This window comes from Eubalaena glacialis, chromosome 3 (assembly GCF_028564815.1).
Source record: "Eubalaena glacialis isolate mEubGla1 chromosome 3, mEubGla1.1.hap2.+ XY, whole genome shotgun sequence".
Taxonomy (NCBI): Eukaryota; Metazoa; Chordata; class Mammalia; order Artiodactyla; family Balaenidae; genus Eubalaena; species Eubalaena glacialis.
Window position 1 is genome coordinate 53,091,226 of NC_083718.1, and position 27,261 is coordinate 53,118,486.

Below are 27,261 nucleotides of genomic sequence, written 5' to 3' on the forward strand. Positions count from 1 at the left end.
AACTATACTTCAATTTTTTAAAATGTACCTTAAAAAAAGAAAGAAATATTTACAGAGAAATGATATAATTTCTGGAATTTGCTTCAAAATAATCAAGGGGGATAAAACAAGACTAGGCATTGAATTGATAAGGACTGAAGCTGGGTGATGGATAAATGGGATTCTGTATACATTCTCTCTGCTTTTGTATACCTTTGAAATTTTCCATAATAAAAATTTTGGGGGGAGGAGAGGACACTTAACCTGCATGCTAGGAAGAGGTTTGCCTTTTTGTTTCCCCCAGGAAGGATACCAGAAATATAAAAGAAATTCTTAAGAAAGATAGTTTGGTTAAGGCAGATAAACTGTCCTATACTATATTTTATACACTCAAGCCTGACTATCTATTGGACAGCTTTTCACTTTCTGGGTATCATACTTGAATTCTTCTTTGACATCATTTGACTGCTCCTTTCAACATGGGTAGATTAGAATGTGAATGCAAATGCCTCAGTTGTAGCTCTAGCTCTAGCACAAAATTTGAAGGAAGAACATTAATTACAATGTATTTTTTTTTCAATTTGGATTAGGGATATGGTAGGCCAAAACTGACCATGACCACCCCCACCGGAGGCAAAAGCTATCCTTGTCAAACCTCTGGAACCTGTGATGTTATCTCATTGGAAAAAGGGTCTTTGCAATGTAATTAAGGATCCTGAGATGAAATCATCCTGAATTACCTAGATGGCCTTAAATCCAATGAGAAATGTCCTTAGATACACAGAGAATAGATGGAGGAGAAAACAAAGTGACGAGGCAGAGATTGGACTGAAGTGGCCACAAGCCAAGGAAGCCAGCAACCACCAGAGGCTGGAAAAGGTAGATTATCCCCCCAAAATTCCAGGAGTGCAGCCCTGCCAATACCTTGATTCACAGTGTGGCCTCCAGAACTGTGAGAGAACAAATTTCTCTTACTTTAAGCCACCAAGTTTGTGATAAATTGTTACAGCAGACACAGAAAACTAACAAAGGGGATTATCTACTCTTTCAACCATTGAATACCTTATTCCTTCTTCATATTGCCTCAATAATTAAACATTATTGAGAATCTAAATGATTTTTAGAGCACCTTTTCCATTTTGAGGTCAGGAATTTTTGTTTCTTTTATTCAATGATGTAACCTAGTGCTGGAAAACTACTCTCTGATCATAACTTTTTATGCTTCTTTCTACCTTTCTCATTGGTGTTCTTTCACTAAACACCTAAGGTGGTCCTACCTAAAGCAAAAAGAGCATAAAGAAAAACTTCCCTTAACTTTAAATTCTGCCAACTTTAAGTCTTAACAATTATTCCAGTTTTCTAACACTAGTTTAGAAAATTCTATCTGAAATCATCATATTCAATACTCCTGTGTTATAGTACCCTTTCATATACAATGTAGAGTATACACCAATAATTCCCAGAACATTTCTGTTTCATGACTTAATGTTTTATATTTATTCCTTCTCTACTTTATGACCTTCCCTCAAACTTTCCAATAAAAAAAGAAATAGCACTATGTGACAAATGACACAGTGCCCTTATGTGTTATTGACTTTTATACGCAAAGGAAAATTTTAAACACTGAAAATATTTTAAATACTCTGCAGTGTCGCAAAGAAAGGATTAAAAGCCTGTTCAAAGCACTTCATTTCTTCTAGCTGCCTACCTATATGCTACTCAAAGTTGATACCTATTTTTAATCACATAATTTACTACCTATTTATATCGTCATCTTATGTCCTAACAATGAGCATTAAATTATGTTTAATTCTCTGTGAAAGAGAAGTAGATATTTTGTCAACTCGAATAGTAATGCTATTTATTATCCAGAAGCACATCTTTCCTATGCATGAGCTAGTTTGAGGTTAGCGACATCTTTAAAGAATACACAAGTGTATTTTTGAAGGTGATAATATTTTTTACCTAGAAGTTGTCATTTCCACAGTACAAATGAATATGCAATCCTTTTCCAATGTAAACATGAAATAAGCACATCCTTCAGAAGAAAAAACTCCATTATATGTCTCTGAATATCAATCAGGTCTTTTGATCTTTTCTAAAAGAAGTTAATGGGGAATAGAAAATATATCATTCTTAAAGAGATGACAATTATTTTTTTGGCTTGGCTCCTGTCTCAACTTCCACTCCTTAGCCATCTGTATTTCTTTATTTCAAAACAAGGTTGCAGTGGCTACAAATGAATCCAGAATTTCATTCTGGAGGTTAAACTCTCTACTCATCTATAGTCTTCTCATGCAATATAAACCTACTACTAGCAGAAGGACTTCTGAAAGTTGACAATAAATGACTAAACAAAACAACACTAATAGAAAAGTGGAACTTAGAAAAGATACTCTCCTGCCACTGCCCAGCTGAAAATGTAACAAATTAGATATAGTTCTCCCTATTACAAATATCAAAAGGTTTTATTTCTAGGTCAGAAGAAAATTTTTTAAAGAGACAGTGATACAGGATAGCAAAAAGGAAAACTGGGGGGAGGGGAGACACAAGATTAAAAACAACATAAGAAAAGTAATGTATTATGAATGCATAGATTTAACAGTAATCCTATACATGCGAAAACTACTTCATGTATTTTAGAAATGCAATTTGGTCTTCCATCCTCTTGAAGCTCACATCTGTTAAAACAACAAAGACCTGTGGAGGGAGGTGAGGTGGAAGAAGATGCCTGAAGTGGACTCTGTCCATTCAAGCGTATAATCAGAATGAATAATTTACAAGCATACTTTCATCTTCAGTGCCACTAAGAGCTGAATTCTAAGGAGCTTAGGGAGACTGTACCACATCTGCTAACCAGGTTGAATATGCAGAGGAGACCTAAGCAAAAATGATCCAACAAACCTGTTCATAAGATTGGGGAAGGGGATGGGGGACTAAAAAGAACTGGCAGAAAACCAGAGACTAATGCAGCAGTGGTCAGTGACTTATATCCTTAACTATATCTTATTCATTCCATTTTAGAAAGTCAGATAGTTGTATTAAGCTAACTGAATCAGAGAGCTATATTAGGCTAACATTAGCTATATACTCCCCATCAAAAGGAATACTTTATAAAATAACAAAAGAGGCAAAATGTGAAAGGAAAACAACCAAAGCACCTCTAGGTCTTTCCATTTTAATTCAAATAATCTAAAACATATATTCCACTAAGTAGACATATATGGAAAAAATTCTCCAACAATTCATATATGTATTTTTCAAATCTATGCCTATTTCATGTACCTTTGAAAGGAAACATACCAAAACAAAAAGAAGTGGTTTAGTGTCTTACAAAAAATATACAGTCACCCAGTAGCTTATAAAATATGATTTCTCAGCAATCAAAGGAAACTCTACGCTTGGCATCAAGACAACACAATGCCAAAAAATCTTTATAAACTAAGATCTCATATCATCTGCTTCTTGCCCGGTTCTAAAGAAATGCTATGTGCGTCACCTCAGACTATATCTTATGAAATTACAGTCAGCATTATAAGACAACAACAAACAGTATGCTTAGCCATCTAACCAGCAGGTAAAATTCTGCATCTAAAAATCAAGAGAAGTTAAAAATTAAAAAACAAAAATAAAAACAAAGGAGCAAACTAGGTGAATTTTAAAATAAATGGTACTTTGGCTTTAAGGAAGATTGAGAGAAAGGGTTCATTTTTATTCCTACTCATTGATGTGCTCAGTAAATATGTAAGGTATGTGCCTATTTTAGATACTAAGTATAAAATGGTTAAAAAAAAGATAAAATTTCTGGTCTCAAGGGACTTATATCGTCTCAAAATTAATAAATCAATGAAAAACACAAGATATCAAAAAACTGTATGCAAAAATAAATAAATAAAATAGGGTGATGTAATACAAAGTGACTGCATGGCTACATAAGATTGGGTATTCAGAAGGCCTCTTGAAGGACACAACTATAGAAAGATCTAACGAAACAAAAGGCAAGAGCTTAGGCCCTACTGTAACAGCAAGCTTGGGCTGATTTAGGGAGGGTGGGAGGGAGGGAGACGCAAGAGGGAAGAGATATGGGAACATATGTATATGTATAACTGATTCACTTTGTTATAAAGCAGAAACTAACACACCATTGTAAAGCAATTATACTCCAATAAAGATGTTAAAAAAAAAAAAGGGCAATGTGACTGGAGCCTAGTAAAGAAGGGGGAAAATGGCAGAAGGTGAGGTCACAGACATAGGACCAGATTACTTAGGGCCTTGTAGGTCAGAGTAATAAATTTTTACATTACACCCTTGGACTGTAAGAAGCAGCCTCATGAAACTTACTGTCATGCTTTTTGTAAAATAGCTGTTGGGGATACTATCCACCACACCAAACAGAATACTCTTCACAAAGGTGCAAAGGAAGAATTTCTCTCAAATCTCATGTTCAGTAAGAGCTGATCTTTTTCTGAGTAACTGGTATAAATTTACCTTATGTGAATTCTGAAATTAATCATGCTCTCCTCTATCCTCTGAACTCCAGCAAAGTCAGGGTTGAATTTACAATTAGTTTCTGGCAACTGTATAAATCTTATGGCATCTATTTTTTAATAAACTTTTTATTTTAGAATAGTTTTATATTTACAGAAAAGTTACAAAAGTAGTACAGAGGATTCCCATATACTCCCCCCGACCCCCCGGTTTCCCCTGTCATTAACATCTCACATGATGAGTATGGTATATTTTTCACAATTAATGAGCCAATAATGACACATTATTATTAACTAAAGTCCATATTTTACTCAGATTTCCTTAATTTTTACCTGATGTGCTTTTTCTTCCAGGATCTTTATGGTATCTATTCTATATATTAAATTTACTGGAGCTTTATATCACTATTTTATCTTTATTTTCCCCTTATTCTAACCTCTATAACTACTGTTATCTAATTATTTTATCTAATTCTATAAACCTTTCCCAAAACTTCTAGGAATTATGTGGAGTAATAAAAAAATTAGTAGAAAGAGATTTCTTGAAAGACACAATTAGCTTTTGCCCAACAAGTCAAATAGTTCAGTATTATTCAAAGTAGGTAATGCTTTATAAATCTTTTAAAAATACAGAGACTCAAGGAAATGTCCAATTAAAAATGTCACTCAAAGATATCGCTTGGATAAAAATATAAAGTCAATATAAAAAAAGTATTTTTATGTTTCAGTATTAGTCTAATCTCTCGAATTCTCTCTCCTTTTGTTGTCACATATAGCATTAGTAATCCTGATTGTTCTTACTGATCCATGCAACCTTAACATGGTCTCTGACTGTACAAATCTAAGATGAGGGTGAAGCAAAATGATCTTTTAATGTCCCTTTCAATTAGAAGTGTCGATTTCTTAATTCTGTGACCTAGGCTGACTGTCAGATTCTCATATTTTTCTATCACAAGAGTGGAAAACATTAATGCTTCTAAACAAAAGATACTACACATTTTAAAAAGAAGATGGCAAAATAAAGTTTTAAGCTTTACTTGAAAATAATTCAGAGTACAAACTAAAATAAATTTAGTGTATAAATTATATGAAGTGTATAAGTTTATATATATATATATATATATATATATATATATATATATATATATGAAAATCATATGTATCAGAAGTATCCTGAGGAAGGAGGAAGTTTCCCCAAAAACAGGTGTGAATATTTACCCAAGTAAATTTGACAGAATTTGACTACGTCAAATGGGTACCACAGTTAGGAGTTCTGTTGTCATATCTATAATAAATTGTCTTGCCTCGAAACAATTCTGATTGTCAAGATGTGACTGATTCACTGATGCTGGGACTTTCAGTTTGCAGCTTAATTTAATCTGCCCCAAATACCCAAATACCAAATACCACATTGACAGTAGGAATTGTAAAAACACAATATAGTTTAAAGGTTTTTAGCATCTATTTCCAAAAATTCCTCAAAACATTATTCCATTAAAGACTGACTCTGGGCTTCCCTGGTGGCACAGTGGTTGGGAATCTGCCTGCCAATGCAGGGGACACGGGTTCGATCTCTGGTCCGGGAAGATCCCACATGCCGCGGAGCAACTAAGTCCGTGCACCACAACTACTGAGCCTGTGCTCTGGAGCCCGCAAGCCACAACTACTGAGCCCACGTGCCGCAACTACTGAAGCCCGTGTGCCTAGAACCCGTGCTCCGCAACCAGAGAAGCCACTGCAATAAGAAGCCCGCGCACCGCAAAAGAGTAGCCCCCACTTGCCACAACTAGAGAAAGCCCGCACACAGCAACGAAGACCCAATGCAGCCAAAAATAAATAAATAAAATAAATAAATTTAAAAAAAAAAAAAAAGACTGACTCTAAGGGTCCTAAGTGTGTCTGCTCCTCCACATAAAAAAATATATATCCACAATTTTAGTCACTTTAATACCCTATTCTACTGTCACATATGCTCTACAATTCTTTCTGCAGAAAAAGATAAAATAAACAGTAAAATTCTTAATTATCTATGCCATTATTTAAAAATCAATGCATTATGTTAGTTTTAACATAGAATTTTAAGTCACCTTCTCAGTCATATTTCTAAATGTAAATGCCTACCAAAAATAACAAAGATTACACAGAAGAGTAGGTAATGATATATATCAAAGGAGATTAGCTATAAACTGATAAGGAATGCCTGTTAGCATTTTAAATATATCACTTCAGAATATGAGCATTTCCTAGTTATAACCATATGACATTTATTTTAAATAAAAGTAGAGACCCTTTATTTTTCATGAATCAATGTATGAATGATTCATGAAATTCACTCTCAAACGATGAATGAAGCAAAATAACCAAGCAAAATAACCAAGAATCTGAATGTTTATTTGAATAATAAAAGCAACTTTAAGTAAATGCTCCTTGATATCTTAATACACTGAAATTATTTTGTTTGGTTGGTTTACTTTTAAATGGGAAAAAAAGCCACCTTATCTATGAAGAATAAAGGAACTATCTTGAAATTAGAAGAAAATAATCCACTAGTGTAAAAAATAGTAGTCAACTTCTTATCAATAAAAACTTTCATATACTGTGCTTTTTTATCTAATATACTTTTATCAAATAAACCACTTCACTCTTTAAGAATCCATTTCAAGTTACCTTTCTTTCACTATAATCAGAAATCCATTCCATCTTAAATAAAAGTACTGTGAAAATACGAAGCTACTTATTTTACTATAATCTTAAGTAATAATTCAACAAAAATGTTTTTTAATTCTAATAACAATGTTAAGTTATAACCATTTAATATATGTAAATAATCAGTACAGCTATTATTATATTCAATTCAATGCAATAAACATTTAAAAAATAAATATCCTATAAATGCTAATAGAATAATCAGACTATAGATGAACTTAAGAAGCCTATAAACCTACTGGCTAGTTATTGCCTAAAAAAACTTAGCATTAACAATACTGGTCTAAAATTCTTTAAGATTATTTATGGCTGGGGACTTCCCTAGTGGCACAGTGGTTAAGAATCCGCCTGCCAACGCAGGGGACACAGGTCCGAGCCCTGGTCCGGGAAGATGCCACATGCCACGGAGCAACTAAGCCCGTGTGCAACAACTACTGAGCCTGCACTCTAGAGCCCGCAAGCCACAACTACTGAGCCTGTGTGCCACAACTACTGAAGCCTGTGCACCTAGAGCCGTGCTCTGCAACAAGAGAAGCCACCACAATGAGAAGCCCGCGCACCGCAACGAAGAGTGGCCCCTGCACGCCGCAACTAGAGAAAGCCCGCATGCAGCAACAAAAGACCCAACGCAGCCATAAATAAATAAATAAATAAAATTAAAAAAAGATTATTTATGGCAAGGGTTCTCAACTTTGGCTATTTATTAGAATCACCTAGAGAGACTATAAAACTATCAATGCCTGGGCTCCACTCCCCATATCCTATTTTAATTGGCCTGAGAAGGGTACTAAGTATCAGTATTTGTAAAACAAACATACAAACAAAACACAAGTAAATTGAGTTAATTGTGTAACAGATTTGAAAATCACCAATTTATGGTATACTCCGGTTTTAAGATTAAGAAAAAAAACTTGCTTACTGGCACCAAAAGTCTTAAGTCTACTAAAACTTAAGGTATAGAAAAAGAGGAGAATGAAGAAAAGAGAGAAAGACAATATTCAAAAAAATAATCAAGGCCAATCAAACATTTTTTTCCTTTAAAAATGTTAAAAGTTGGGACTTCCCTGGTGGTGCAGTGGTTGGGAGTCTGCCTGCCAATGCAGGGGACACGGGTTCGAGCCCTGGTCTGGGAAGATCCCACATGCCACGGAGCAGCTGGGCCCCTGCGCCACAACTACTGAGCCCACGTGCCACAACTACGGAAGCCCACGCGCCTAGAGCCCTGCTCCACGGCAGGAGAAGCCACCGCAATGAGAGGCCCGCGCACCGCAATGAGAAGTGGCCCCTGCTCGCCGCAACTAGAGAAAGCCTGTGCGCAGCAACAAACACCCAACGCAGCAAAAAATAAATAAATAAATAAATTTATATTTTTTAAAAAAATTGTTAAAAGTTGAAAGTCCTATCTTGGACTTTGTGATAAATCTGCTGACGTTGCATTATTTTATAGATAACTGCTAAATAAAAATCTAGAAATACAAACCCAATAGCAAGAATAAAGGAATGACAGAAATGATTATCATTTAAATTTAACACCATATAAAAGAGAGTAAATTAATATAGTATCACAGTGCAAATGAGACACAAAATTATAGTCCCTTTAAATAACTTTTTCTAACCTCAATACTACACAGAATAATGTTTCCTTAATCTACTTTCCAATACCTTCAATTCCCCAGTGTCTCTAAAGAGAAAAATTCATTTTAAGAAGACAAAAACTACGTGGGTTTAGTTTGTTTACCTGAGAAGGGAAAGAATGAACAAGTGCAGAATATTTCCCTTATGAAAGCAGCACATATATCTGCATGATCAGCCTAGAGTACTCCCTTTTTAACAGGGTCCAAAGAAGTTAATGTCTCTGGGCAGTGAGATAAAGAAAAAGTTATTAACTATAAATATTTGTCATTTTAGCATACTTTGACAGAATTCAGTTTTTCTCCCATAACAGCTAAAAGTATATGAGAATTACTAGCAACATGATCCAGCATGGAGGGAAGAATAAAGATCAAAACTTTCAACATATCTCAGAATATCTTTGTTACAAACCAGATGGTAAAACTTTAAAAAAAAATTAAGGATAAGTAGTCCAACTTTGAGAATAAAATTAAAAGAACCAATATTAAAGCAAGTTACACAGGGTGAGGAAATCAGCTTAACTTCCATGTAATTTCATTTTTCTTACATTCTTAAAATATTTTGAGGAGGTACTCTTTAAGACACATAAAATAAGAGATAATAACCTAATAAAGAACTAAACATTTCTCTTCAGTTAAATATTAGAGAATTACATTAACTATATTAAATATAATATATTAAATATAATCCAAAATTTAGTGACATATTATAAAACTAATACCCAGGTGCCAATACCCTAGTAAAGATTTTGAGATGCTGAAGGAAGCACATTTTGAACTCAGAACAGTTAGAGGTGAAAGATATACACTTCTGTGTCATTAAAGACAATGAGATTTTTAATTACAGATCTGTAGTTTTAATAAACAACTTCATATTCATCTCTCCTGAAAATATGTGATGCAAAATTTTAAAAGACTATCCAGCCTCAGAAGGAACACTCCCTCAAGAAATAGTTGTTGAATTAGCTAATTATTTACTGACACAAGAACTACAACTTTAACTTACAACTCTCCAAACCTATCAAAGGTTAAACCCATAAAGAATGAGCTGGTGAGTAGAAGCTGAGGTAACAGAAAAGAAAGGATCAATAAAGATAACTGGAAAGATAACCACTACCCTTAGGTCAGTCATTTTATGACTGCCAAACTGTGCACAGGCATACATATACATGTTTATAAACACACACACACACACACACACAAATATGTTTCATTGTTTTACTAGTCCCAGTCTAAAGACATGACATAAATAGAAAGAAAAAGCTGTGTTGCCCAGACTAATTATGAACTAAGGATTCACTGAATGATGGATGGATGGATGAATAGACAATAGAGACAAATATAAAAATACATTGTTTGGGAGAGGGAGCATGACACAGATAAGAACTTTAACTCTAAACCAATATCTGTGATTCACAATGCTAAGGTGATTTGAGGACATTATAAGAGATCCATCATAAAGTAAATGTGAGCTAAACAAAAAAAAAAGTTTCACTGAAACATAAAGTAATCATAATATATATTACAAAAAACAAAAAAGATTTATATAGTAGGGCAGGTTATATTAGTTTTATACTGTTCAGTTTAAAATATCTTTTCTTAAAAAGTTTTATGTGGCTAAATATAGAGATTAATGCATCTTACCTTCCACAGAAGGTGCCTGGTCCTGAGCTGAGTACAGCATATCCTTAAAAGCCTATTAGAAAGAAAGAAAAGACATACATGGAATCATGAGTAATCTTTACATTAAAAGCATTTTGAGCTAAACAATTACTTCTTTTTCAATATCCAGACAATGACTACATATGGTTCCCTAAATTGAGAATTTAGTGAAATACTTTAATAAGCTAAAACCCAAATACTATACTTTCCTATCAACCCAGTATTGTCCCATCTTTAAGATGAGGGCTAATGTGTATACTTTAAAAATTAAGGGGTATTTGGAAAAGAATGAAAAATCACCTGAGAGATCATAAAATCTCTTGACTAAAAAAAAAAAAAATAGTGATAGAAACTGAGAACAGTCCTAGAGGAATACAATGGAACACTGCATAAGAAGATATAAAATGCTGGATACAAATTTTTTTTAATTGTGGTATCATATACCTGAACATAAAATTCACTATCTTAATCAGTTTTAAGTGTACAGTTCATAGTGTTAAGTAAAGTTACACTGTTGTGTAGACAATCTCCAGAATTTTCACCTTGGATACAAATACTTTTCAGTGGAGGTCTGGAAAGTCCTCCGTTAAAAGAGTTCAGGACTATAAAGATAGTAGAGGTTTTACTGTTTTTTCCAAACCAGTAAGTTAACTAACAATCATATTTAGGTAATTTAGATGGTTGCAGTTTGGTCTCTTGATAAGTGGTTCTGGGACAGGAATGAAAAGTATTTCTTCATACCTACCAAAATGGTAGAATCAATTAAGTGGATAAGCTCCAGAGCAGAAGAGCTGGTCATAAGCTTAGGTGACTTTACCGATCCCATAGCTTCAAATACCATCTAACCAACCATTGGTGATTCCCAAATTGGCCTCCAGCATTCCTCAGCCTCGGTACAACTGACATTTGGGGCCAGATAATTCTTTGTTGTGGGGGGCTGTTCTGTGCATATTAGGATTTTTGGCACTATCCCTGGTATCTAGAGATTCACTAGATACCAGCAGCAACCAACCAAAAATGTCTCCAGACACTACCAAATGCCCCTAGAGGACAAAAATCACCCCTCCCCAGAACCACCGGCCTAGAGTCATTCAAGCATATAAAAACCAAAAAAGAAGAAATAAACCTACAAGTTTATTCTGTATTCAAGTCTAGTAAATTATATTCTTCCCAAATGAATTTACCATTTACTTTAAATTAGTGACCAACCTGTCAGTTCCATGACTAACCCTAACCAGTCTGATAATATACAAAAGCCCTAAGTGAATAAGACAAAGATCTAGAACTTCTTTTAAGAAAAAATGTATATACGCTCACTATTTTCTTTACAATTTCAGATGTCTCAGGAACCACTAACGTCCAGTCTAAAAAAAGAAATTAGCTCAGATCTTATCAAACATCAGAAAGTCTTTATTTCAGTTCACAGACTGGAATTTTATATTAAAGTCCTATACAAGTGCAGAGTAGGGGGCTTCCCTGGTGGCACAGTGGTTAAGAATCCGCCTGCCAATGCAGGGGACACAGGTTCAATCCCTGGTCCAGAAAGATCCCACATGCCACGAAGCAACTGGGCCCGTGTGCCACAACTACTGAGCCTGCGCTCTGAGAAGCCCGCGCACCGCAACGAAGAGTAGCCCCCGCTCTCCGGAACTAGAGAAAGCCCATGGGCAGCAATGAAGACCCAACGCAGCCAATACATACATACATACATACATACATACATAAATTTAAAAAAAAACAAGTGCCGAGCAGTAGTTATGTTATGGTTCTTCCACAGAATATTTTAAGAGGGTAAATGGATAGATTGCTTAGAGCAGAGTAAATCTCTAGAAATAGAAAAATATAAGAAGAAAGGAACAAAAAAACCCAGCCAGAGAATACTTAAGGAAATAAAGCTATCATGGAAGCAGGACTCAAACATCTGAATGAAGTTTTTCTACTTCTGAGGTATGATAGGCACGTGTACCAAAATCAAATGAAGTTATCAGTAACCAAATAAACCACCAATGACTAGCAGAGTAGCTTGTATGCAGTAGGAGCTCAATAAATAGTTCTTGAATTCAAAAGGGTTTCTCAGCACACTGAAAAAAGCACACTAAGTAGAATCTCTGGCACATAATAAAAATGAATTAAATTTGCAAAAGGAAAGCTTATCAAATTAAGGTTTAAAAAGATGATTTAAATTTTATAAAGAGAAAAATTATGATAGTCTTCATTTTGATTATAAAACTAAATCATAATTTCATTTAAGTCAAGATAACTCTCGGTAAAATCAGGGACAACTCTTTTTTTGCTTCTTACTACTTCAGTTTTCCTCTGAATAAGAGACCCTCTATGTTTTTGATAGTAATAGACTCTAGAGAGCTCTATAAGAACTCTATAGGATACCTACCATTCCCTGTCTGTGACTAGAGAATAGCCCCCAACTGGGAACCAGTGGGGGAAAATCCTACAAAGTATTATCTATATTAATACCTATGGATTGTTTGTCTGTAATATGAGTCACCTGGGTTGGGAGCAGTACCTCCAAATGCACAAAACAACAAATTCAAAGTTTCCTCAATTCATGCTGTTTTACTTCAAGAAAATCCAATACTCTACATAAAACTCTGAATTTGTATAATAAATAAAATCAATGTGTATTCATGTGCATTACAGAAGATTTCTTTGATCACTGCCAAGGGCCCAGGGTTCAATCCCCGGTCAGGGAACTAAGATCCCACAAGCCGCATGACACAGCCAAAAAAAACAAAAAACAAACAAACAAAGATTCAAAGCAATTCTTACATCAGCATCTCTACTGTAATCTCTGAGTTACAAAAATTAAGTTATTTTTGTTATAATGTTATTGAAATATATATAAACTAGGACAAAACTCTTAGTGTTTATAACAATGCATATGACAGTAAAATCTTACAAATTAAATCCAAATACAACCATAAAACCAGTATTATTCAATCAACATTAACATGACAGAAAACAAGATGTTTGCTGAAACAAAATCTCAATTGGTAACACGAATACAATGCCAATTTACCTGTTCTGAGTTTGGAATGCCCAGATAACTCTGCCTCAGATGGGATCTACTGTAAGGCAGTACAGTCAGTGGCTAGAAGCTATGGAGTCAGACAACGTGTATGAAAACCAACTCTACCACTTATTAACTGTGTAACCTTAGGAAAATTAACTTCTCTATACTTCAGTACCTTCATCTGTAAAACAGGAATAGTAATTACACATACCTCACAGGTCTACTGTATGAATTAAAAACTTAAAACACAAATCCTTATATTAATTATGATTCATTATTATACATGAAGAGTACTTTGAACAGTGCCTAGAACATAGAAGATGCTCAAAGAATGTTAGCTAATAGAATGTGAACTACCACAAAACTTATGTCATGCAGTGGGCTGTAGCATCATTTGGCGGTCTACTAGACATGAATACATCATTTATGCATTAGGTATGCCTCAGTTCTTAACTAACTCTTCACAAAGTAGTACAATACTACCTGGAGCCAACATGACCAAACAAACATAAATAGAGGCACTGCAATCTCCTGGCATTACCAGTTTAAAAGATGGTCAACTAGATGATTTAGAATATGCTATTATATTTTCTGATGATAGCTGACATGAGCACACACAGTTTTTAATTCTTGTAAGAAACCTATAGATTCCCAAGAAAATATAGGCAGTCCCAATCTGCGTACGCATTAAATAACAAAGACTCCTAATTTTATTACTTAAACTTTCTACAACATATCTAGTGTATAAAATAGGGTATAGTTCAAACTTAACACGTATGTTCAATAATACCGCCAGTAAAAATTTCTTATGCTGTTAATTTTTAATAACCCACAGTAGATCATCTCTAATCTCCTTTCCAAACACATGGGTTTCACAGACCATTTCACAGAACAAGGATCAGAAGCTAGAAAGATTCCTACTTCCTATCAACTCACTATTAGCCGCACATATAACATACTATAAATATTACCATCTCCATCAACAAAATATCTAATCTATGTTGTTCTCATCTGCTTCAATATTCATTCAAAGTCAGCATATTGCAATCTAATTATTGGATTAATGAACAATAATATAAACACAGGCATTTGAAGAGGAAGGACAAGGAATATTTATTATAAACCTTTAAAGGAATCATAATCCCTGTTAACAGTGTTTAATAATTCGATAAGATTTACAACAGAATTTTTTTTATTCTGAAGGCTTTTCCAAATGGTACTATTATAATTTTTTTTAAATTATTTTACTTTTTATTTAATTTTTATTTTTGGCTGCATTGGGTCTTGGTTGCTGCACGTGGGCTTTTTTGCCGAGCAGGGGCTACTCTTCGTTGCGGTGCGCGGGCTTCTCACTGTGGTGGCTTCTCTTGTTGCGGAGCACAGGCACTAGGGCACGCAGGCTTCAGGAGCTGTGGCACATGGGCTCAGCAGTTGTGACACACGGGCTTAGTTGCTCCGTGGCATGTGGGATCTTCCTGGACCAGGGTTCGAACCCGTTTCCCCTGCATTGGCAGGTGGATTCTTAACCACTGCGCCACCAGGGAAGCCCGGTACTATTATAATTTTGATATATACTTAAAAATATGTACACTATGCCTGATCTACATACCCCAGAAACAGGGACAACTTTTTGGGACAATTCTCCAATTATCTCTTTTCTTCTTTTTGTATTCCCTTTTTAATTTTTTCATCAGAAATATTGAGTAGTCTGTGAATAATGTGCAAGTGAGTTATATCTGACCTGGTTTCTTTGTCTCATCATCTAGAAATCAGTCATGTTTTCCTGATACTAAAGGGCTAAGAACAGTTCTGTAAATCAAATTATAAACCTCAAAAGAGGGCACTGAGCATTCTCATGTGTCCTGTACAAAGAATGACCATCTAATTAATCTTCATTTCTATCCCCAAATAAACTAACCTAGCTCTGTTTTTGATGATAGAAATGATCTGTAAAGAGAAACTCTTATACAAATTTTTTAAATCTAATATGTTAAAATTTAAAATTAATGTATTCTCGTACATACTTAACAATCCAAAGGCTGTAGTATATTAGAAGCATTATGCATGACTCAAAATTTTCATGGAATTTAAATGTACCCCATCAGCAAAGGCAATTCAATATACAGAAGTTGCTACAACATTAAATTATTATTGAATTTGTTAAATGTATAAAATGTATATAATTTATAATAGCAAGAACTAATTTGGAATACGTCCCGTTATATTCACATTTATAAATTTCCTCACTAACATACTCTGATATCCACTGACGTGGCTTTTACTATTTCTATGTGGATATCTCCCAAATCTGTATCCTCAGCCACACGTCTGCTAACACATACTCAAAATGTCCAAAATTCATTTTCTTCCCAAAGCCTACTCTTCTCATGTCTTTATTTCTGTTAATGTCACTGCCAGTATCCACATCACACAGATTCACAATCTCAGCTATTGTCTCACTCATTCAACAAATATTTGCGTATCTGCTATGTGCCAGGGCTGTTCTAGGCACCTGGGATACATCACAAGGGAAATAAAAATCCTTGTCCTAGTTGAATTAACATTCTTACATTCTCCTCCTTTCCACTCCTAAGTTTAGTGATCTGACTCGTCAATGCCACCACCACAACCTCTTTTACATTCATTCTCTCCTATCCATTCACCTGAACTATTTCAACGGCCTCTTCACTGATTTACCAACCTTTAGGTTTTCATCTCTCTAACACATCTCACAAACTGCCATATCAATCTTTCCAAAGCACCAGTCTGACTCTCCTCTTAAAAACTTACAAGGATTTCCCAATGGCCACAAAATAAAGCCCATATTCCTCTGCTGGCCTGTAAGGCACCCAGAATGATCCAATCTATGTTTCTAGGCTTATCTTCCAAACTGAAGAAAGCCAATTTCATTTTCACAACCTGACCCTCAAGTCAAAATGAATTACCTATTTCAATATTTCCTCCATCTTTGCCTTTTGTTTACAACTATTACCTCTACCTGGAATCCCCTATCCCTACTCCCATCTTTTCAATCTAATTTCCAAATCTTAACCATCCTTCAAGGTCCAGATCAAATTTAACCTCTTTTATGTTTTGTCCTGATTCCTCCAGCTGGAAGTCTTTACTCATTCCTCTGAAATCCTGTAGTACTCTATTTGAAACCATTTATAGCACTTAATATTTCCACCTTATGTTTTATTTATCTGTGCCACTTGTTCCCCATTTGACTGTAAAGTCAGGGTTTTAGCCACCTTGCTTGTACTTGTATAAGAAAGGCTCATCATAAATATTTCTAGATTACTTAATATCATCGTTAAAGAAGTTACTAAGTTTTAGTCATTAAATGAACATTACTGGATGTCTACTCTGTGCACTATGCCGGGCTCTAAAGAAATAATGGTGGATCAAGCAAGGAAAAGACAGTCATATAAATAGATACATTTTAATATAATATGTTAAATACTTTAAAAAATGATCAAAGCATATTGAAGGCCTAACCTAGTAGCAATTAAAAAAAAGGAGGTGATATATGGGAAAGAGGGGGGATACCAAGAAGCAAAATAGGAAGGTTAGACAAACAACTAAACACGAACTAAGGGAATTAAAGATCTCTAAGATTTTGAGCCTAGGTAAAGAGAGGGATGCTTAGTGATACTATTAACCGAGCTGTAAAAACACCAAAGAAAAAACTTGGGCAAAGAAAAGACAGGAGTTTGCGTTAACAAACCACTTCAGGTATCCACAGGACAACTGAGATGGTCAACAGACAGATGAAAACAGAGATCTACAATTTGGAAGACAGGTCAGAGCTAGTAGTTAAGAGTTGGAAATTATCTGTATAAGGTGATTTGAAACTGCCTATGCCCTAAGTAAATGAAATTTTTCAGAAAGTAAGTGGACCAAGGACAGAATCTTTTGGAATACAAAGCAACAGAGAAGACAATAAGGAAAACACCAGATGTATAGAGTGCCACAGGAATTAAAGGGGCATTTCAAGAAGGAAGATATATTAAAAATTATCAAAAGCTGCTTAGAGAAGACATATCTGCACCTCCATGTTTTCTGCAGCATTATTCACAATAGCCAAGACATGGAAACAACCTAAGTGTCCGTCAACAGATGAACGGGTAAAGAAGATGTGAGATACACACACACACACACAAACACACAATGGAATATTATCCAGCCATGAGAAAGAAGGAAATCCAGCCATTTGCAATAACTTGCATAAACCTTGAGGGCATTATGCTAAGTGAAGTCAGAGAAAGACAAATACTATATGATATCACTGAAATGTGGAATTGAAAAATGCCCAACTCAAAGAAACAAAGAGTAGAATGATGGTTACCCAGGGCTGGGGGGGTGGGGGAAATGGGAAGATACTGGTAAAAGGGTACAAACTTCCAGTTATAAGATTAACAAGTTCTGAGCATCTAATGTACAGCATGGTGATTATAGCTAATAATACTGTATTATATACTTGAAAATTGCAAAGACAATGGATCTTAAATGTTTTCACCAAAAAAATGAAATGGTAATTACGTGATGGAATGGAGGCGTTAGCTAGTGCTATAGTGGTAATCATCTGCAATCTATAAATGTATCATATCAACACACTGCACACCTTAAATTTACACCATATGTCAATTATATCTCAGTAAAACTGGAAGAAAAATTTTAAAGAAAACTGAGAACATCTGAGTTAAATAAAACAGCTATCAAGGAAGGGTTCAGTATACTAACAATTATTCTGTTTCTTCAGCTGGAAGGTGAATACAGATGCCTATTTACCTACCTATCCATCTGTCTGTCTGTCTGTCTATCTATCTATCTAATTGGAATGCTGCAACTGAATTATAAAGAAAGAAAAATAGCTAACATTAGAATGCCTAGACTCTGACTTTAGAGCCTATAACTTAAACTATTCATATGTAAGATTAATAAAATATATCCTTAAGTTAAAGGAAAGAAAAATTAAAAGCTGCTTAGAGATCAAGAAGGAAGAGACTAAGAAGAGATATAATTAGGTCTGAGGATCAGGAGCTCTCTGGTGACCTTCAAAAAATGGTTTCAGTAGAGTAATGGGGCAGAAACTAGATTAGATTGCTTTGAGTACACGAGAGCTGAGGATATGATGACCACAAATACTGATCGATAATAAAACTAATTACAGTTACCTTTACTGAATGCCTACTATCAGATATCGTTTTGAGAATTTTAAACACACTACTTTAACAGAGGCCCACAACTCTTTAATGTAAATATGATTTTCATTTTACCACTGAAGATCTGAAATTCAGAAAGGTTATTAAAGTATTATCTTGCCCAAGTATTGCTCATTCTGTAATCCACGCTTCTTTGAGAAAAAGACACATAGCCCACTATTTGGAGTGAAATCTTATTTTCTAAGATTTACCTCTAATTTTGGCCTCTCAATTTTCTGATACTCTTCCTTTCATTTCCAAAACTTTTCTAAACCATTAGATTTTTATATCAGGTGTGGTAACTAGCCTCTGAAATAACCCCCAATGATTCTTAACTCCTGGTAGTAATGCTCTTGTGCAATCCCCTCCCATACTAAACAGGACTGACCTCTATAACCAATAGAATATTGCATAAATGACAGAGTACTACTTCCAAGGCTAGGTCATAAAAGGCACTGTGGTTTTCATCTTATTCTCTCTTGGATTCCCCACTCTGGGGAAAGCCAGCCATGAAAAAACTGAAGCAGCCCTATGGAGAGGTCCAAGTGGTAAGGAACTCAGGCCTCCTGAAAAAAGCCAGCACAAATTTGTCAACCACTCGAGTGTGCCATTCTAGAATCGGACCCAGCCCCAGGCAAGCCTTGAGATGACTGCAGCCTTGACTGGCATCTTGACGACAACCTCACAAAATATCCTTAGCCAGAATCACCCAGTTAAGCTGCTTCCAAACTCTTTACACACAGCAAGATTGTAAGACAATAAATGTTTCTTATTGTTTCAGTAGTTTTAGGTAGTTTGTTATAGAGCAATAGAGAATTAATATATGAAGCTAGATTTGAAACACATTTTTATATCACAGAATGTAATGTTATTAGATCATAACCAACATCTTTGGCTTGTCTTGATCAAAGTACCTAAAATTTTTATTCCTATAAAGACACAAAAACTATGGAAAGGAAAACTATGACAATTTCAAGTAAGTGATTTATTTAGCAATAATAAGCAAAACTGCATTCCTATAAGTCACAGCCACCAATACTGTAATTTAACTTATACCCTTGAATGCCCTTGAGAAGTCACATAGCTGCACTTCTGAGCTGGGACGGAATAAATCTGACAGATTAAATCAGCATCCTCCTTGTCTAAGGATCCTATTCTGACAATAAAATAAAGCTGATAACAAATGCTCTTTTATAACTAATTAAATCTGTATGGCTCATTCTTACATTTACTGTGGTAATAACTGTAAATTCTCTGAGGGCAGAGAGCAGTCTCACTTCAACTCTTATGGGCCACAGCATCTAGCACAGTACAAGTTCAAAATACATTTGTCAATTGCACAGACTTTGTAACACAAAGCCTAAATATCCAAAATCAGCACATCAGTTAATTTTTTAAGTGTTAACTACGTTATTTTTATTGAATTATTTTATAGCATTTCTAGTTTCATGAAATATCAAAATGCAAAGTCATTTCTTATTTTTGCTAATTTTCATTATCTTTTATTTCTACACAAGATTCAAACCTCTTTCATTTACTAGCCACAAGAAAATTTCTTAGTGTGTTTGGCTTCCAGCCCTCTTTAATATATAAGGTTTATACAGGTTGGTAAAACATGTCTAATTTTGACCAAATATAATAGTAGGGCAACATAAAATTCTCACTCTGTTCTTAGTTTGTCCGTTTATCTGAAAGAAAACAAAAAAAGGAACCCAAAGGTTCTGCAATACACCTATACACTTATAAAAATGGTTTCTAATCCATCAGTCTCAGACCACTTCATAGCTCCAATTTCAATACTGTAAAACCTTATGAACTAGGTATTCTCTGTAGGCTAAATAATGTTTCCCACAAATATATTACTACTTGTCAAAATACATGAAGGTATTTGTACTTAATAAAATACTACCATATTTCATCGAGTCTAAGATACCATCCATTGTTAAGACACAGCATTAATTTATGTATCACTGCACCATTATTTTACATACCATTAAGAAAGAAAAACATTACCAATTAACTATGTGACATCTGTAAAATGAATCTCAATTTCAAAGGTGTAGGAATGTGGAACAAGGAATGTGCATCTTAGAATCTATAAAACGCAGTAGTTCATTTGGTTAAAATGTAGTTTCTCAAGCAATGGATTCTAGAAGTCCAGCTACCATCATTTGGTTTCCAAGAAATTTCATGACGTTGAAAGAGTCTTGTTATACTAAAAGATTGAGTACCAACACCCTAAAATAAATGTCTGCTGAATAAATGAATAAAAGTTACTCCTGTGGCTTATTTTTAATGAAGACAGAAATTAACAGCTATTTATTGAAAAGTATCTTCTAGGCTGTTTCTCCAAGTAGGGAGATGGTTAGTCAAGCGGCTGGAATGGCGAACCCGAGCACAAGGAAAGGAGAAATGAGGACAAATTGCAACCTGTACAAAACAGGAGGTTAAAGGTGCTGTTTCGGAGGATTAACCAAGATGGCGGAGTAGAAGGACGTGCTCTCACTCCCTCTTGCGAGAGCACCAGAATCACAACTGGCTGCTGGACAATCATCGACAGGAAGACACTGGACTTCACCAAGGAGGATACCCCACGTCCAAGGACAGAGGAGAAGCCACAGTGAGACGGTAGGAGGGGCGCAATCAGAGTAAAATCAAATCCCATAACAGCTGGGTGGGTGACTCACAGACTGGCGAGCACTTATACCACAGAAGTCCACCCACTGGAGTGAAAGTTCTGAGCCCCACGTCAGGCTTCCCAACCTGGGGGTCCGGCAACGGGAGGAGGAATTCATAGAGAATCAGACTTTGAAGCCTAGTGGGAATTGATTGCAGGACTTCGACAGGACTGGGGGAAACAGAGAACCCACTCTTGGAGGGCGTACACAAAATAGTGTGTGCATCGGGACCCAGGGGAAGGAGCAGTGACCCTGGGGGAGACTGAACCAGACATAACTGCTGGTGTTGGGGGGTCTCCTGCAGAGGCGGGGGCTGGCTCTGTTTCACCGTGGGGACAAGGACACTGGCAGCGGAGGTTCTGGGAAGTACTCCTTGGCGTGAGCCCTCCCAGAGTCTGCCATTAGCCCCACCAAAGAGCCCGGGTAGGCTCCAGTGTTGGGTTGCCTCAGGCAAAACAACCAACAGGGAGGGAACCCAGCCCCACCCAGCAACAGTCAAGTGGATTAAAGTTTTACAGAGCTCTGACCGCCACAGCAACAGTCAGCTCTACCCACCTCCAGAGCCTCCCATCAAGCCTCTTAGATAGCCTCAACCACCAGAGGGCAGACAGCAGAAGCAAGAAAAACTACACTCCTGCAGCCTGTGGAACAGAAACCACATTTACAGAAAGATAGACAAGATGAAAAGGCAGAGGGCTATATACCAGATGAAGGAACAAGAAAAAACCCCAGAAAAACAACTAAATGAAGTGGAGATAGGCAACCTTCCAGAAAAAGAATTCAGAATAATGATAGTGAAGATGATCCAGGACCTTGGAATAAGAATGGAGGCAAAGATTGAGAAGATGCAAGAAATGATTAACAAAGACCTAGAAGAATTAAAGAACAAACAAACAGAGATGACCAATACAATAACTGAAATGAAAACTACACTAGAAGGAATCAATAGTAGAATAACTGAGGCAGAAGAACGGATAAGTGACCTGGAAGACAGAATGGTGGAATTCACTGATGCGGAACAGACTAAAGAAAAAAGAATGAAAAGAAATGAAGACAGCCTAAGAGACCTCTGGGACAACATTAAACGCAACAACATTCGCATTATAGGGGTCCCAGAAGGAGAAGAGAGAGAGAAAGGACCAGAGAAAATATTTGAAGAGATTATAGTCGAAAACTTCCCTAACATGGGAAAGGAAATAGCCACCCAAGTCCAGGAAGCGCAGAGAGTCCCATACAGGATAAACCCAAGGAGAAGCACGCTGAGACACATAGTAATCAAAGTGGCAAAAATTAAAGACAAAGAAAAACTATTGAAAGCAGCAAGGGAAAAACGACAAACAACATACAAGGGAACTCCCATAAGGTTAACAGCTGATTTGTCAGCAGAAACTCTACAAGCCAGAAGGGAGTGGCATGATATACTTAAAGTGATGAAAGGGAAGAACCTACAACCAAGATTACTCTACCCGGCAAGGATCTCATTTAGATTTGATGGAGAAATCAAAAGCTTTACAGACAAGCAAAAGCTAAGAGAATTCAGCACCACCAAACCAGCTCTACAACAAATGTTAAAGGAACTTCTCTAAGTGGAAAACACAAGAGAAGAAAAGGACCTACAAAAACAAACCCAAAACAATTAAGAAAATGGTCATAGGAACATACATATCGATAATTACCTTAAACGTGAATGGATTAAATGCTCCAGCCAAAAGACACAGGCTTGCTGAATGGATACAAAAACAAGACCCATATATATGCTGTCTACAAGAGACCCACTTTAGACCTAGGGACACATACAGACTGAAAGTGAGGGGATGGAAAAAGATATTCCATGCAAATGGAAATCAAAAGAAAGCTGGAGTAGCTATACTCATATCAGATAAAATAGACTTTAAAATAAAGAATGTTACAAGAGACAAGGAAGGACACTACATAATGATCAAGGGATCAATCCAAGAAGAAGATATAACAATTATAAATATATATGCACCCAACATAGGAGCACCTCAATACATAAGGCAACTGCTAACAGCTATAAAAGAGGAAATTGATAGTAACACAATAATAGTGGGGGACTTTAACACCTCACTTACACCAATGGACAGATCATCCAAAATGAAAATAAATAAGGAAACAGAAGCTTTAAATGACACAATAGACCAGATAGATTTAATTGATATTTATAGGACATTCCATCCAAAAACAGCAGATTACACGTTCTTCTCAAGTGCGCACGGAACATTCTCCAGGATAGATCACATCTTGGGTCACAAATCAAGCCTCAGTAAATTTAAGAAAATTGAAATCATATCAAGCATCTTTTCTGACCACAACGCTATGAGATTAGAAATGAATTACAGGGGAAAAAGCATAAAAAACACAAACACATGGAGGCTAAACAATACGTTACTAAATAACCAAGAGATTACTGAAGAAATCAAAGAGGAAATCAAAAAATACCTAGAGACAAATGACAATGAAAACACGACAACCCAAAACCTATGGGATGCTGCAAAAGCAGTTCTAAGAGGGAAGTTTGTAGCTATACAAGCCTACCTAAAGAAACAAGAAAAATCTCAAGTAAACAATCTAACCTTACACCTAAAGAAACTAGAGAAAGAAGAACAAACAAAACCCAAAGTTAGCAGAAGGAAAGAAATCATAAAGATCAGAGCAGAAATAAATGAAATAGAAACAAAGAAAACAATAGCAAAGATCAATAAAACTAAAAGCTGGTTCTTTGAGAAGATAAACAAAATTGATAAGCCATTAGCCAGACTCATCAAGAAAAAGAGGGAGAGGACTCAAATCAATAAAATCAGAAATGAAAAAGGAGAAGTTACAACAGACACCGCAGAAATACAAAGCATCCTAAGAGACTACTACAAGCAACTTTATGCCAATAAAATGGACAACCTGGAAGAAATGGACAAATTCTTAGAAAGGTATAACCTTCCAAGACTGAACCAGGAAGAAGCAGAAAATATGAACAGACCAATCACAAGTAATGAAATTGAAACTGTGATTAAAAATCTTCCAACAAACAAAAGTCCAGGACCAGATGGCTTCACAGGTGAATTCTATCAAACATTTAGAGAAGAGCTAACACCTATCCTTCTCAAACTCTTCCAAAAAATTGCAGAGGAAGGAACACTCCCAAACTCATTCTATGAGGCCACCATCACCCTGATACCAAAACCAGACAAAGACACTACAAAAAAAGAAAATTACAGACCAATATCACTGATGAATATAGATGCAAAAATCCTCAACAAAATACTAGCAAACAGAATCCAACAACATATTAAAAGGATCATACACCACGATCAAGTGGGATTTATCCCAGGGATGCAAGGATTCTTCAATATACGCAAATCAATCAATGTGATACACCATATTAACAAATTGAAGAATAAAAACCATATGATCATCCCAATAGATGCAGAAAAAGCTTTTGACAAAATTCAACACCCATTTATGATAAAAACTCTCCAGAAAGTAGGCATAGAGGGAACCTACCTCAACATAATAAAGGCCATATATGACAAACCCACAGCAAACATCATTCTCAACGGTGAAAAACTGAAAGCATTTCCTCTAAGATCAGGAATGAGACAAGGATGTCCACTCTCACCACTATTATTCAACATAGTTCTGGAAGTCCTAGCCACGGCAATCAGAGAAGAAAAAGAAATAAAAGGAATACAAATTGGAAAAGAAGAAGTAAAACTGTCACTGTTTGCAGATGACATGATACTATACATAGAGAATCCTAAAACTGCCACCAGAAAACTGCTAGAGCTAATTAATGAATATGGTAAAGTTGCAGGACACAAAATTAATGCACAGAAATCTCTTGCATTCCTATACACTAATGATGAAAAATCTAAAAGAGAAATTATGGAAACACTCCCATTTACCATTGCAACAAAAAGAATAAAATACCTAGGAATAAACCTACCTAGGGAGACAAAAGACCTGTATGCAGAAAACTATAAGACACTGATGAAAGAAATTAAAGATGATACCAACAGATGGAGAGATATACCATGTTCTTGGATTGGAAGAATCAACATTGTGAAAATGACTATACTACCCAAAGCAATCTACAGATTCAATGCAATCCCTATCAAATTACCAATGGCATTTTTTATGGAGCTAGAAAAAATCATCTTAAAATTTGTATGGAGACACAAAAGACCCCGAATAGCCAAAGCAGTCTTGAGGGAAAAAAACGGAGCTGGAGGAATCAGACTCCCTGACTTCAGACTATACTACAAAGCTACAGTAATCAAGACAATATGGTACTGGCACAAAAACAGAAACATAGATCAATGGAACAAGATAGAAAGCCCAGAGATAAACCCACGCACCTATGGTCAACTAATCTATGACAAAGGAGGCAAAGATATACGATGGAGAAAAGACAGTCTCTTCAATAAGTGGTGCTGGGAAAACTGGACAGCTACATGTAAAAGAATGAAATTAGAATACTCCCTAACACCATACACAAAAATAAACTCAAAATGGATTACAGACCTAAATGTAAGACTGGACACTATAAAACTCTTAGAGGAAAACATAGGAAGAACACTCTTTGACATAAATCACAGCAAGATCTTTCTTGATCCACCTCCTAGAGTAATGGAAATAAAAACAAAAATAAACAAATGGGACCTAATGAAACTAAAAAGCTTTTGCACAGCAAAGGAAACCATAAACAAGACGAAAAGACAACCCTCAGAATGGGAGAAAATATTTGCAAACGAATCAACGGACAAAGGATTAATCTCCAAAATATATAAACAGCTCATTCAGCTCAATATTAAAGAAACAAACACCCCAATCCAAAAATGGGCAGAAGACCTAAATAGACATTTCTCCAAAGAAGACATACAGACGGCCAAGAAGCACATGAAAAGATGCTCAACATCACTAATTATTAGAGAAATGCAAATCAAAACTACAATGAGGTATCACCTCACACCAATTAGAATGGGCATCATCAGAAAATCTACAAACAACAAATGCTGGAGAGGGTGTGGAGAAAAGGGAACCCTCTTGCACTGTTGGTGGGAATGTAAATTGATACAGCCACTATGGAGAACAGTATGGAGGTTCCTTAAAAAACTAAAAATAGAATTACCATATGACCCAGCAATCCCACTACTGGGCATATACCCAGAGAAAACCGTAATTCAAAAAGACACATGCACCCGAATGTTCATTGCAGCACTATTTACAATAGCCAGGTCATGGAAGCAACCTAAATGCCCATCAACAGACGAATGGATAAAGAAGTTGTGGTACATATATACAATGGAATATTACTCAGCCATAAAAAGGAACGAAATTGAGTCATTTGTTGAGACGTGGATGGATCTAGAGACTGTCATACAGAGTGAAGTAAGTCAGAAAGAGAAAAACAAATATTGTATATTAACGCATGTATGTGGAACCTAGAAAAATGGTACAGATGAGCCGGTTTGCAGGGCAGAAGTTGAGACACAGATGTAGAGAACAGATATATGGACACCAAGGGGGGAAAACTGCGGTGGGGTGGGGATAGTGGTGTGCTGAATTGGGCGATTGGGATTGACATGTATACACTGATGTGTATAAAATTGATGACTAATAAGAACCTGCAGTATAAACAAACAAACAAAACAAAAAAAAAAAAGAAAAAAAAAAGTATCTTCTATAGGTCAGGCCCTTGCTGGCACTTTCATATATTATTATAGCTAATTCTCATAATAATCTTGAAAGGTAAATATTATCCCCATTTTGCACGCAAGAAAACTGAGGTTCAGAGAAATAAAATAACTGTTTATAAGTCCACAGCCAATAAGTGAGGGAAATGCAATTAAAGCAAAAAATTTAGAT

At 35.7% G+C, this 27,261-nt stretch overlaps 1 protein-coding gene across 1 annotated transcript in view; it reads right to left on the bottom strand.

Moving 5' to 3' along the window:
* Positions 1-27,261, bottom strand: part of XPR1 (xenotropic and polytropic retrovirus receptor 1) — a 205,353-nt gene that overhangs the window by 161,950 nt on the left and 16,142 nt on the right. The window contains exon 2 of the mRNA XM_061185655.1: positions 10,448-10,499. Coding sequence (XP_061041638.1) covers positions 10,448-10,499 — 52 coding nt within the window. The remainder of the gene's footprint in view (positions 1-10,447; positions 10,500-27,261) is intronic.